This window comes from Armigeres subalbatus, unplaced genomic scaffold (assembly GCF_024139115.2).
Source record: "Armigeres subalbatus isolate Guangzhou_Male unplaced genomic scaffold, GZ_Asu_2 Contig857, whole genome shotgun sequence".
In the NCBI taxonomy this organism is placed as follows: domain Eukaryota; kingdom Metazoa; phylum Arthropoda; class Insecta; order Diptera; family Culicidae; genus Armigeres; species Armigeres subalbatus.
In genome coordinates, this window is record NW_026943653.1 from 1,650,839 (window position 1) to 1,665,530 (window position 14,692).

The 14,692-nt window shown below is 38.0% G+C and overlaps 1 protein-coding gene across 1 annotated transcript in view; it reads left to right on the forward strand.

Moving 5' to 3' along the window:
• The window catches only part of LOC134204739 (lipoyltransferase 1, mitochondrial), a 29,576-nt gene extending 17,985 nt beyond the window's left edge, over nt 1-11,591 (forward strand). Inside the window, exons 3-5 of the mRNA XM_062679539.1 lie at nt 10,172-10,275; nt 10,413-10,677; nt 10,742-11,591. Coding sequence (XP_062535523.1) covers nt 10,172-10,275; nt 10,413-10,677; nt 10,742-10,903 — 531 coding nt within the window. The 3' untranslated portion in view covers nt 10,904-11,591. The remainder of the gene's footprint in view (nt 1-10,171; nt 10,276-10,412; nt 10,678-10,741) is intronic.
• Nucleotides 11,592-14,692: the final 3,101 nt, after the last annotated feature.

Here is a 14,692-nt window from a genome sequence, read left to right on the forward strand (position 1 = left end):
AATGTTTTTTTTTTCAAATTTCTAATGGATTTCTGTTCAATTTTCGAATGCAATACTGTTCGAATTCCGATTGGAGTTGTGTCTGAGTTTCGAACGGAGCTCTTATGAAATTTTGAATGGATTTTTCTATTCGAACTTCGAATTAAGTTCTGTCCGAATGGATTTCTGTTTGAATACCAATACCAATACCAACACAATATATATTTATTCTGGCCTTTGCTTGCCTTCTATTTGACTTCTTCAAATCTTCCTTTTCATAGCCTATTTCAAATATATCTCTTTTGTCAACTATCTTCCTCACTTTCCATTTTGTTAGTAGAAAATGCATTTTAGACATAGCTAATTCTTTGAAGAGTGGTAGAAATGCTAGTACCTATTAGGTTGGTAAGAAAATAGATCAGGGTGCGTTTTAATATGATATGCATTGGCGTAAATAAGGGGGGGCCGGGGGGGCCTGGCCCCCTCCAGACCTACTTGTGCCCCCCCCCAGAAAATTTTGAAAAGTAATTCCAACTTAGTCAGTTTTTATTTCATTTACATATTTCCTACATATTTCTTAATTTTGATTATGAATTCTATAAACATATTTTTTTTTGCGTTATCACATTTATGATCATTTGTTCAGCAAAGCATCGAAATATTTAAGTTGGACCCCCGGGAACATTTTCTCGATTTTTAAGCTAAAATCAATGCCGCTTCTAATTCAGTTGCTAGCTTAAAATAATAAATTTGTTCTGAATTTGTTTGACTAGTATCCTGGTTGCAGAAACATAAAAACATAATTGTATTAAGATATAAATATTTCTGTTCTATTAAACTACCATCCGCTTCAAAACAGACTGAAGCAACTACATCAAAATGAGCACATGTACACAAATCCGGTCAATGAAACTTCGAACGACCATTCTTTCGAAAATCTTCGAGTTAATCGCAAGGTATGCCGCAAAACAGTTGATCAAAAGTTATTTTAGTTACTAGATAAAGATTGTCGCTGTCGTCGCTGTCCGGAACATCTTTTGCTGGCGAGGATAGGGGAGTTAAATGTCAAAGTAGGAAAATCCATACGATTTGACAGGTATGTACCACACATGTTTCGGACAGCAGAACAAAGGGAACCGAAGCGACAATCTTTATCTAGTAACTAAAATATCTTTTAGTTGATCAAATTCCTAAGGAGCTTTTTGCTCTCGCTATATAATTCTGGCACAGAAAGATATAAAATTATAAAACTTAAGAATCTTTGTTACAATGACAGAAAAATCAACAACGCATTCCATTGAAAGTATTAGGACAAAAGTTAGGCAACCTTCGCACTCACAACAGAGATTGCATTAAAGAAATATTTTTATAATCCTCAAAAGATCTTGTTCCATTTTATGTTTTGGCGATTTCATAAGGATCATCGGAAAACTCTTTTGTGCCTGCTTTAGTTAGAATTTGTTTTTTAGGATAAAAAACCCAGATTAATCCACCTAGCGGTGATAGTGCCTTTCTCGTTTCTTGTGAGTGAGTAATTTCTTCTCACTTTTGGTATGAAAAAAAGTATTTTGGCCATAACTTCTGAGCCCATAGTCCGATCCGGCCATGTTTTAATAGGAAACAATGGGACATGATTCTGCGTCGAATGTTGCGAGTAAATCGGCCGAGAGTAAGTGCCTAAATAGAGAAAAAGAATTTTTCTTGTAAAAACTGGCCATAACTCCGAAGCCCATAGTCCGACTGGGCCGGTTTTCGATACGAAACAATGGGACAAGATTCCGCGTCGAATGCAACTTGTTGCGAGCAAATCGGTTGAGGATAAATGCCTAAGAAATGAAATGGTTAAGAATAAGTGCCTGAAAAACCAGTGAGATTATTTTGCGCACACACATACACACATAGACATCACACATAGACTTTAATTCGTCGAGCTGAGTCGATCGGTATATAACACTAAGGCTCTACGGGCTTCCTATAAAAAGTTCGTTTTTGGAGCGAACATATAGCCTTTAAGTAGGAAAAGGTGGGTAGACTTGATCCCCGGGGAGACTTTATCACCCCCTGTTTTATCGAGAACTAAAGTAGTTTTGTTCTAGCGTATTTTTAGTATAGATCCTCTAGACAAATGACCTTTATGTGGTGAGTTATTTTTTGGGTTGACAAACTTATTTATTCTGCAGGGCGGTTTGTATGTTTTGACCTTCCTAAAGATTTTTTTATTGGCCACGCGAAATTTGAATAACTTTTCATAACAATGACCAAATGCTTTCGTTTTTTTCACAGCACAAGGCCATAAATGTGCTTAATGATTTGTACTGGTGGAAATGTCAACATTCCATCAAAGTTTTAGAATATCTGGATTTAAAGTTATTGCCTCATTATGGGGACATTTGATCCCCCATTAGTCACCCATACAAAAATTTGGCGAAAAAATTAAAAAAAATATAAATCTGTTCTCAGGCTTCTGATTTTTTTTGTAGATTTGGCAAGAAACATTATTTATTGGGTAGATATCATAGAAAGAGGATCAAGTCTCCCCAAATTTAAAAATAACATGTGCTGTCGAATTCAATAACAAAAATCGTTCATGTATACGCACAGCAATTCGAAAATTGCGCGTGTTTTGAAGGAAAAATATTTAAAAAATCTGAGGGCACCTTTCTAATTTTAACAAAGCAAGCTCTTGAAGAGGGATCAATTTCCCCCGAATATTTTGAAAGTAGACTTCTGACAGCACTCTAAAAAATCGATTATGAATCAATAACAACAATATTCTAAGGACTGTCATACATCAGTAAGGTTAAATACTATAATTCTTAGAGAGTCAGTGTGGAAATTTCGTATGTTTATTTATTTTTGGCTGTGATACATCGGAAATCAGAAAAGGGGATCAAGTCTACCCAGTCTCCTCTATACTTTGTATACAAGAAAGGCTAAAAGAATTTTGGTCATAACTTCTAAGCCCATAGTACGATCGGGTCAATTTTCAATAGGAAACAATGGGACAGGATTCTGCGTCGAATGCAACTGCGAGCAAATCGGTTGAGAATAAGTGCCGAAAAAGTGACCTAGACTTTTTAATGTGCTTTTATATGGAATTTTTTTTTGGCCTTAACTTCTAAGCCCATAGTCCGATCGGGTCAATTTTCAATAGGAAACAATGAGACAGGATTCTGCGTCGAATGCAACTTGTTGCGAGCAAATCGGTTGAGAATAAATTCCCAAAAAAAGAGCTAGACTTTTTAATGTGCTTTTTTATGAAAAAAAGTATTTTGGCCATAATTTCTAAGCCCATAGTCCGATCGGGTAAATTTTCAATAAGAAACAATGGGAAAGGATTCTGCGTCGAATGCAACTGCGAGCAAATCGGTTGAGAATAAGTGCCGAAAAAGTGACCTAGACTTTTTAATGTGCTTTTATATGGAATTTTTTTTTGGCCTTAACTTCTAAGCCCATAGTCCGATCGGGTCAATTTTCAATAGGAAACAATGAGACAGGATTCTGCGTCGAATGCAACTTGTTGCGAGCAAATCGGTTGAGAATAAATTCCCAAAAAAGAGCTAGACTTTTAATGTGCTTTTTATAAAAAAACTATTTTGGCCATAATTTCTAAGCCCATAGTCCGATCGGGTAAATTTTCAATAAGAAACAATGGGAAAGGATTCTGGGTCGAATGCAACTGCGACCAAATTGTTTGAGAATAAGTACCCAAAAAGTGAGCTAGACTTTTTAATGTGCTTTTTTATGGAAAAAAAATCTTTTGGCCATAACTTCCGATCGGGTCAGTTTTCAATAGGAAACAATGAGACAGGATTCTGCGTCGAATGCAACTTGTTGCGAGCAAATCGGTTGAGAATAAATTCCCAAAAAGTGAGCTAGACTTTTTCATGTGCTTTTTTATGAAAAAAAGTATTTTGGCCATAACTTCTAAGCCCATAGTCCGATCGGGTCAGTTTTCAATAGGAAACAATGAGACAGGATTCTGCGTCGAATGCAACTTGTTGCGAGCAAATCGGTTGAGAATAAGTACCCAAAAAGTGAGCTAGACTTTTTAATGTGCTTTTTTATGAAAAAAAGTATTTTGGCCATAACTTCTAAGCCCATAGTCCGATCGGGTCAGTTTTCAATAGGAAACAATGAGACAGGATTCTGCGTCGAATGCAACTTGTTGCGAGCAAATCGGTTGAGAATAAGTGCCCAAAAAGTGAACTAGACTTTTTAATGTGCTTTTTTATGAAAAAAAGTATTTTGGCCATAACTTCTAAGCCCATAGTCCGATCGGGTCAATTTTCAATAGGAAACAATGGGACAGGATTCTGCGTCGAATGCAACTTGTTGCGAGCAAATCGATTGAGGATAAGTGCCCAAAAAGTGAGCTAGACTTTTTGCGCACACACACACATACACACACACATACACACACATACACACACACACATACACACACACAGACATCACTCCAGTTCGTCGAGCTGAGCCGATCGGTATATAACACTATGGGTCTCCGGGCCTCCTATAAAAAGTTCGTTTTTGGAGCGAACATATAGCCTTTACGTATACTTTGTATACGAGAAAGGCAAAAATAGATTTTGAAACCAGTTCGTATCAGAAAACATTTCTTTTGCAGCACAATTCAGATCGATTTGGTTGCTTCTCAAGTCTCTTTGATTTTTGCAGAGAAATCTCTCACCTATTCAGAAAACCATAATAAAGCCTCTTCCTAACGTCAGTAACTACAAAAACCCTATGTTATTCTGGAATTTGATTTATGACTCATAATTTTATGACCCATGGAATTTATGACTCATAAAAAACACTTTAGGATTCCAAATTTGTGTTCATCGGTACTTAACTATTTCAGCACATAGCATACATTTTGGAATTGCATGAATACTTATAGGTATTGATTATGACAAAATTTCGTGGAATTTATTCCACATCTAGAATTTCAAAAATTTCATGTTTCAAAAAAATCGAGATCTTTATGCATTAAGTAATCATGGAAATGCTTGAAAACTTTCAGAAATATACTCATATCGAATTTAATTTATAGATAATTCGAAGAAGATTCTTGAATTTTAGATTACACACTTATCCACATTTAGTAACATGGAGAAGACAAGTTGACACAGACACAGCGTTTTGAAGCAATCACAGCATCATTGGAAATCAATTGTATTATTCGCGATTTTTTTTATGTTAGTTCAATAAACAATTTCTATTGCAATCCATGCGCACAGTGCTTTAAATCGCCTTTGAAAATTATAACCCACCAGCTGGGGCCATGGCCCCCCCTAGACCGAGACTCTAGTTACGCCTATGATGATATGCAGATTGTTCACGAGAATCAGAAGCTTTTGATCTGCTTGAGCGGTCGATATGTGACTAGATTTTATTAATCGAAATGCTGTACTTGGAAACATGCCTCAGAGACTTTTATTTAGGAGTATCAAATTTTCTGTCGGAATTGAGTGAAATGACTCGAGTGCAGATGACTAGTCGGCTTCAACCAAAGCGAGTATCATGTCAACATTTTCCTACCCATTCCTTAATTGATATGCATTCGGACACGGCCGGCGCTGGTATCGCTTATTTTTGGGTCACCAGTTCATACACATTGAAGATGATGTTAGTCCCAAACTTTATCTATTGGTTCTCTGTGTAATTACAGCTGACCTGGCAATAACGGAGTAGCAACCGTGGGCGGTCAATCATGCTCTTGCTCATGCTCCATTCCAGGACAGGTTCCCCGTAGGGTGTTAAGTGGCGATAAATACTTTTCAATAGAACAATAGCATAAGATACCCATCGTTATAAAATATAAATAAAAACAAAATTAGAAAGCTGCAGGTTTTTGTAACCCGTGTGTTGAGAAGGCAAAATCATTGCAAGGACCACCCTTTGACCCCAGAAGGCAACTAAGTGGTCCACCGAAAGCTCCGAAACATCCGGAGAAGTTGCCGATTCTGAAAGTTTATCCTAGAAAGCTGAGACTTTTTAGAATTTTAGTGTTGTAGCAATGAGCGAGCAAAATCAGCCATCAAGTGGATTTTCAAAAGTTCTGGAACATCAGGAGAAATGACCAGGGTTAGAAGATTATATTTTGAAGTTGCGATTTTTTTTAAATAATTCTATTGTTGGCGTAATACCGATAAACATAATACAGATGAACGATAAAACGATTTATGCATCAAAATGAGAGCAATATCATTGGAATAACCAAACGTTGACCCCGGGAGGCCACTAAGTGGTGCTCCAGAAGCTCCGGAATAGCCGAAAAGGTTATCAATTCTAGAAACTCGCCCTAGAAAGCTCGGGCTTTTTTTTGTAGCTTTGTGTGATTAAAATCAATTCGAGGATCATTCATTGACACCGTGTGGCCGTAAGGTGAACATCCGGAAGCTTCGGAACTTTCGAAGATGTGCCATTTTTTTAAGTCGTCCTAGAAAGTTGTGAGTTTTTAGAAATCGCTTGTTGAGAAATGTGAAAGCATAATTGATGCAATCTAAACGGATAGCCACAAGGTGGTCCCTCTGAGGTTCTAGAAAATCCAAAGGAGTGGCCAATCGTTTAAATACATCCAATAATGCTGCGACTTTCAATAAATCGTTCGTTCACTTCAAGTGGTGGAATAAAATGGGATAGTACGAAATCGTCTTATGACAAGTGAAGACACTCCACTATAAGCTCTATATAACCTATGACTGACTGAGTGATGTTCCTCAAGTTTTCCTAAACGTTTAGGGTTTCCAAGTCCGATTCTACCGCGTGCAGCATCCAGCGTGTTCGTGGTCTTCCACGAAGTCGCTGGCCTCTAGCCGGATCTCTGGTGAATATTGTTTTTGCTATTCTTTCGCTATTCCGACATTCGCACTACGTGACCGGAGTTTGTCGTATTTTATACGATTCACAATATTTTCTTCTTTATACACTTGCTACAGCCCGTCATTCATGCGTCTGCGCCACACATCTTTTCCTAGTTTCCCATCGAGAATTGTACGTAGCACTTTTCGCTCGAAAACCCCAAAAGCTTTTCGGTCCGCCTCTTTTTACATCCTTACGAATCAGAGCAAATTCCGTTTCCAATATTCGAGGAAGCCCCTATTCGCAGCAGCAATACGTCTTTTCACTTCACATGAAATGTCGTTGTCACATGTCGTAAGTGCTCAAAGATAAACAAATTCTTCAACAATTTCACGCTTTTCCGGATGTTCCGGAACTTCCGAAAGTTCCGTTGATTTGTTGATTTTGCGCTCACAATATTAAAATAAAAAGATTGATGAAGATAATATTATAAGACGAATATTCGGAATATATCTCTTCTCAATCTTTTTTACTTTTGTAACAAAAGATGGCTCACGATTACGCAACTGTTGAAAACAAAATGTAAGAAATGACGATTGCTTCGGAAATTCCGGTATTTCAGAAGGACTTCTTGGTGGCCACTCGGGATCAAAGAATGATATTCGCAATCTCGCGCTTAGACTCATAGGGGCGTAACTGTATTGATCAATTTATCTTCGACGATGTTTTCTTTTTATCAATGTAGTGAATTGTGGTAGTTTGCCGAAGGTTCATGGTTGTAATGAAGGATGATTTCATCTGCCACCTGAAGCAAATATAAAATCTATGAAGAGAAATCGATCAATACAGTTACGCCCCTATGATTCTAAGCGCGAGCAAAGGCTGCTTCTGTATTGCTATCACAGACAAACAGACATAACACTCGTGAAATTATCATCGTTCACCGATTTACTGCTCAATTTAAATAATCATTAGTTGGCCAATCACTCACTCGTGGTGCGCGCATCGGATTTGCTCGAGCTTGATGTTTGCTCACTACCGCCATCTGGTTCGTGATTTACTCAACTTAGTGAAAACGCCAGGTGTCGTTAGTGTTTAAACGACGATAAGTTTGATGAGTGAATGTGTTATGGTGTTATGTATGTTTGTCTGTGCTGCTATTACAAACGATTTTTGAAAGTTTCTAGACGAACTGCAATAATATACCACTGCTCTGGATGTCCCTGCACTTCTGGATCTCCATTTGGGGACCACCCTTGCATTAATTTTGCTATCACAACAAATGACGAATTTCAAGAATTTACCACTGCCCCGGATGATCCAGAGATTCCCAAGGATAACTTAGTGTCCACCTGGAGTCAATTAGTGGCCCTGGACATTACTTTAAAACGGATTGTTTGTAAAAAAAAAAGGGGCAAATTTCTTGAACAAACTTTCTTAATATCAGATAGAGGCCACCTAGGATCGAAGAGTAGTGCATGTATTGGTTTTGATGTGACAATGTTAAAACAAACGATTTATGAAAAGTCACATCTGTCTAGAAAAATTTCTGGAATCGATCATATCTCCGAGTGTCCGGAATCTTATGGTGGGTCTCCTGCTGGTCACCCGGCGTCAATGAGTGATCCTTGCAACGATTTTGCACTCACATTGCTAGAGAAATTGATTTAAAACAAAATGCGGCTTTGAAAATGTTACACTCTTGACTCCTCAAGAAACCTATTCCGGAATAGGCAATCCGGGGTGAACTTGTTTAATGAACCCAAATAGATCAGGAATAAACACTTGAGACAATTTCAAGAAGTTCGACACCCATATTGTTGGGGTTCCAATGAGAAATGTTTTTGGCCAAACCCCGGCTCCCGGAGAACCTGTTCCAGAATGGCCACTCCGGAGTCAACTTGTTTGGTCTAGGATCCTGAAGGACATGCGCAAGACTTAATTTCATGAAATTTTATACCCATATCTCGCACTAAGTTTCATAGGGGCGTAACTGTATTGATCGATTTCTCTTTATTGATTTTATATTTTGTTAATAACTCAATTGTTTCAAAAGCTATAATCGTTATTATTGATTCTGGTGCAAAATACAATCATTCTTTATCACACCAATCCATTAAATCATCGACAAACTAGCGACAAACAATTCGGTACAATAATAAAAAGAAAACATCGACGAAGAGAAATCGATCTAAACAGTTACGCCCCTATGAAACTAAGCGTGAGATATTGTTGATGTTCCATCGAACAATGTTCATGGCCACCTATGACCCCTCGAGGAGCCTGTTCAATCGACAGTCTGCACTTCTGGATGAACCCCATTACTTGCATTACTTACACTTACATATTTGTGCATAGATTAATTTTAGCATGTTGTGTATTATTTGATTGTTTCAAAATGGGGTGCTCGTCTTGCCCTATTCGAGATAAATTATTCAAATGTTATTAGGCATGGTCAAACATTTCACTGTCAATATTTTAAATGCCCCTAAAATATTCTTTGAATAGTTTTAATATGTGTACTTGGTCAACATTTTCATTTAAAAATAATAATGTTTTTGAAAACTTTATTTTCTAATGCACATTTTTTATAAGAAAATCCAAATGTTTACCAACTTTTGCTGATTAATCTGTATTTCAGATTCATTGTATTTTTATAATATTCGTTTAATGTCAAGCATTTTCTTGGACTATACTTAACAGTGTGCGGGGTTATTTAGAGTGAAAAAGGCATAACAGCGGTAAAATTAGAGGGTGCTCATCTTGCTCCGGGTCTTCTTCTTCTTCTTCTTGGCATTACATCCCCACACTGGGACAGAGCCGCCCCGCAGCTTAGTGTTCATTAAGCACTTGATACTTTTATGCCCAGGGAAGTCGAGACAATTTCCAATCCGAAAATTGCCTAGACCGGCACCGGGAATCGAACCCAGCCACCCTCAGCATGGTCTTGCTTTGTAGCCGCGCGTCTTACCGCACGGCTAAGGAGGGCCCCCCGGCCCCGGGTACGATTAATAAATAACAAATAACAAAATATCAAATATTATATGATAACACGACAATTTTTTTTCTTCCTTGACGCAGTTTCAGAAGCATACAAACTTCCTTTTGTTACTTCTCATAACAATTGCCAGCGCGATTTTCAGTTATAAAAATGCATATCAGAGAAATTTTCAGATCGATCTCTATATAAAAACGTGTGTTAGGATTATGAGTCTGTTAAGAATTTAAGTCCTTCTAGTATTCTAAACTCCTCAATACCAAACCTCAGATTCCTGAAACTATTAGTTTTGTGTAATGATTATTAAGCATTATTTGAACATTATTGTAATTTATTATCTCGCTACAACTCGCCTAATGTAGTCAACGTGTTTTTTCGTTCCATTTCTAGGCCGAAGTAATCAGCAAGGCCACCGCTTCCGTGCCGTCGCCTATCAAAAACCTAGCCGACGCGAACCGCACCGTGAACATCCAGCAACTCTTATCGGCCATTGGGTAAGTATACCTCTATGGGAGAAGCAGTTGTTAACGATTGCCGTTACCGTTATCAGAAGGTTGCTGGCCTTGATTATTTACCGACATCAATTTGACCGCACTAAATTTTCTTTCGTATCTGCTTCTTTATTAAACAGATACGAATTTCTGCGCACGCCGGCCACTCAACTTACGGATGGCGGACGTGACCTGTTAATGAAGCAGCTCGGTTTCCAGCTCATTAACCCCACCGAAAAGTGGTTCCCCGGTATCGGTGAACTGCGCGCGAACTTTGCCTCGTGGGATTGGCGCATCGGCAAGACACCCAAGTTCTCCGTCCAGAAGAGCATTCAGCTCAAATCGGAAGGAGACGAGCAGTCCCAACCGCAACAGGAGATGAAGGTCAAGGTAGATGTGGAGAAGGTAGGAACTCGATCAACACTAATTCGTGGACTTGAGTTTTTTTAATAGGACAATATCGTTTTAGGGTCTTATCCAAGATATCAGCCTCCTCGTACCGGGACAGGAACCAATTCCAGTTGTATCGAATCTGGTGGGTCAGCCGTACATGGAGGACAGCTTCAATGGAATCCTGGACGCCATGAAAGGTGCAAACACTGATAACCTGAAACACGCAATGGGTTTGTGAAATATGGGCAAACCTCGTCCCACCGACGAATGAAAGCTACGTTTGCCTATTATTGTGCAGCCCAGTCGAGTTTGCGTTTTGAACCCCAAGTGTGCGTTAGCAAGTGCAATGATTCATCGAATTCCGTATTTCTTCAAACGAAGCAACAAACAACTCAGGATAAAGGAGCCGGCTGGCCTGGTTGGTCATTCAGAACGTGCTTACAATTGTTTATCGAAAATGGCCTTCGAGGGGTTAAAGAGTGCGGCCATTTGAAATGTAGATTAGGCTGGTTGCACCGCAAACATCGAGGGGCGCGGACGTTTAATTTTCATTCGTGTTACCAGGCACACGACCGTTCTTCACATCGGAACCGATTTCTTGTGTTTAGTTCCATTTTTAAAACTCGACTTCCTCAGTTTTCGTTCGATCGTCCGTGACCGGCAATAATCAACGTGCTAATCATTTTCATGTTTCTTAAAACTGGAACCAAATTTATGCAAAGTTTATGAGTTCTCTTTTAGGTGCGAAAATTAAAAGCAATCGATATAAAAGACTGATGACAAAATTATTTTAAATTTGTTTGACCTGAACGCTCGCGCAAGTAGAGGAAGCAACATGTTAAGAAAGAGCTAATTTGAATAATCAAAAACATGTTTAGATGCTCTGTACATCACAAACTATTAAATTATGGGCTAACAAAAAAAAACAAATTTGATTGTGATAGTTCTACTACAGAATTGTAAAAACTGAAAAATAGGAAGAGCATAAAATCTATATTCATTTATTTCGCATTACGAAACGATCAAAATCGAACCATTGTATAATATTCGTAAAGCAATAATATCTAAGGAATTACTTCTGCTAAATTGATTGAAACAAGTTGGGAATCATCACCTTTTCAACTCTACTTAGTTTTTAATTTTATTTGCTTTATTTTTTTTTAATTTCTAGTGACAGTGGGATGTGTATTTCGTTCGTTTTATATTTAGACTGGATAACTAACCACTACTACTTAGCCGCCAGTGCTGTTGTCGAACACGTGTTACTGCTAAGTTTCAGTTTTCCGTTTCTTTCAAAACGGCAAAGAGGAAATGTTTATCAAGAATACAAACCATATCATTTTATTTTCTAAGGTTGGGTTTCAACGATGAACGCTTGAGTTTGGAATTTTGTTTAGTTAGTGCTAACCGTCAAATTAGAACTATAATTTAGTTGTTTCTTATTGATTGAGCTTCTGATTTCTGTACTAATTTTTAAGATGTTGAATGCTGAATCTGACTAAGTTATTCTTAATTCAGTCAAATGAACCCGAAATAGTCGCTTACCGGAGTTGATTTTAGCTTCCGATTTGCATGTAATCATCATGCAAAAAATCTATTTCGATAATCTACAGATTAGGTTTTCAAGTGAATTAAGAACACAACGTAATCAAAAATGCGTAAAGGAACATCATTCATTATGTTCCAATGAAATTTATCTAAAGAGAATTTATTTTTATTTTACAATGAATAGACACTAATACCTACTAACTATAATACAATTGAATTGTAGCAATCGACAATATTGTACCTTGTGCAATTAGAGTTAATAAGAATGAATTAAAAAATAAAATAAAATTGATAAAAAAAAAACATATTATAATAATGAGACGTCCTGCTTCATGGGTACAGATTGATGTAGAGAAATCCAATTAAAACACCTTTTAGTTAAGTTCAACACTCTACGACCATCATTGATAACATTACTAACGTGGAATATCGTGATTTAAAAGGTGAGCCAGCGCAGGGCTGCAAACCTCTCTAATAAAGACATACATAATAAAAATATTATAAGAAAATCATTGGAACTAACAGTTCAAACAATTGGTTCTCGGACATTTATTGGCCGATTCTCACAACAGATTTACAATTAAGTAAGATATGGGTTAGAGAAATCTCATTTTTGTTTCTTTTGGGCGTATGGTTAACGCAACCAGACACTCAGATAATGTTGGATGGGAAGTCCAGGGCTGTTACAACAGTCGCGGATTTTGCGATTTTCGCGTTTTTCGCGAATTTCGCGGATTTGTCGCGGATTTACCCTTCCAGTCGCGAAAATCGCGGTTCCTTCAAACATTGTCGCGAAAATCGCAGATTTATAACTACACTCTCTCGAAAATCGCGATTTTCCCAATTTAATTTTAGGATAAATTCAACATGTCAATTATTTGGGCGTTTGCAGAATAAGCAATCCGTCAAAGATCCAAACACATGGTATTCGAATAATCTTTCAATAGTCGTATAGATGTTGGTTTAAGTGGACTAATAGAAAGTCTGTCGAATTGCATTTATAGATTACTGAAATGCCGAGAATTATTTATTTTATTGCCTAGAACTTTTGTGCCACTAATTTCGGAAATACAATTATGATTACTTGCGCTGCATAGAGGGTCGATGATAAAGTTGGATCAAACGCATTAATAGTCACACATGCAACTGACGGGACGGAACTGATAGCTGATCGAAGCTGTCTTTATATATGTATTTTTGATTTATAATATTCGGTTCAACACCAATGAGGAAAGAAATCAGAAGGATCCCTTTCGCGAGCCAACCTTGGGTCCCGTCAATAGCAAGGTACATATAATAGCAATTTAAATTAAGAGGAAGGCCGGACCAGAGGGGCCGCCTTGTGAGCCAACCAGTTATTTTGAATTAAAATTGTCACATTAAAATTATTGTAAGGATAAAATTTGGTAGAGTAAAAAACACAACAACACTAATAAAATAGACGAAAAAATGACATGATAGGGCTCCCGCTGTTGCGGCTTCTCCTGAGGACTAGAATCCTGGGGTTCCTGCAGCTTTGCATGACTCCTTATACTATAGGGTGGTGGGAACCTGGTTCATCTGCATCCTCGAGTGTCTCTTGCTGCTGAAGGATTGAGGTCTAGGTTGGGAATGCCACGCTTTGGTCATCCTCGGCAATATCAGCTGTCAAACAGAAAGTCCTTGTGGATTGTTCGACCTCTCTTTTTGTTGAGAAAGGATCAGATCGCATGTCAATGGTTGGAGCGATATATACGCTTACGTACTCAGTTAATCCTGGGCCCACTGCTAAAAAGCGCACTGAAGTTTAGTACCCTCAGGTCTACTTCAATTGCAAAACACCATCCTGTACGCGACCTACTATGAAGCCTACCTACGGTCTCTTTTGGTACCTCTAGTGCATGTTATCTTTGCTTGATGCTCTTCCGGTAAATGAACAACGTGTCGAGTCTGCCGTGTTATATAAAATTAGCAATCCCCATCCATTATTTCATACGTAATAAGGGAGTAATACGAAGGGCAGGGATTGACACGAGTGAGAAAATGAAGGAAGATGGAGGAAGCCTACATCAGACTGAAAAGCAAAGCTAAACGGATTGGACTAGTTTAATCAACACGTCGAAGACGAAGTACATGATAGGAAGAGACTGAAAAGAGGACAACGTAAGCCACCTACCACGAGTTTGTATTGGTGGTGACGAAATCGAGGTTATGTTGAAGAATTCGTGTACTTGGGCTCACTGGTGACCTCTGATAACGATACTGTCGCGACCGAGCGAATGCCTGCGAGATCCGTTGAATATCAGAATTATAATGGGCTGTGCACTCACAAGTATGTTCAGCAGGAACATGTGGCTCTAGTGATACAAAATCAAAGTACCAAAGATTTGTATCCGAATCGTTTCCTTTGTCAGTTTCGTTCTGTTAAAATTAAAATAAAGAGTGGCACCTATGCTCTCAGTAGTCAATTACTTTGATCAAATTTCAAAACATTCAAATA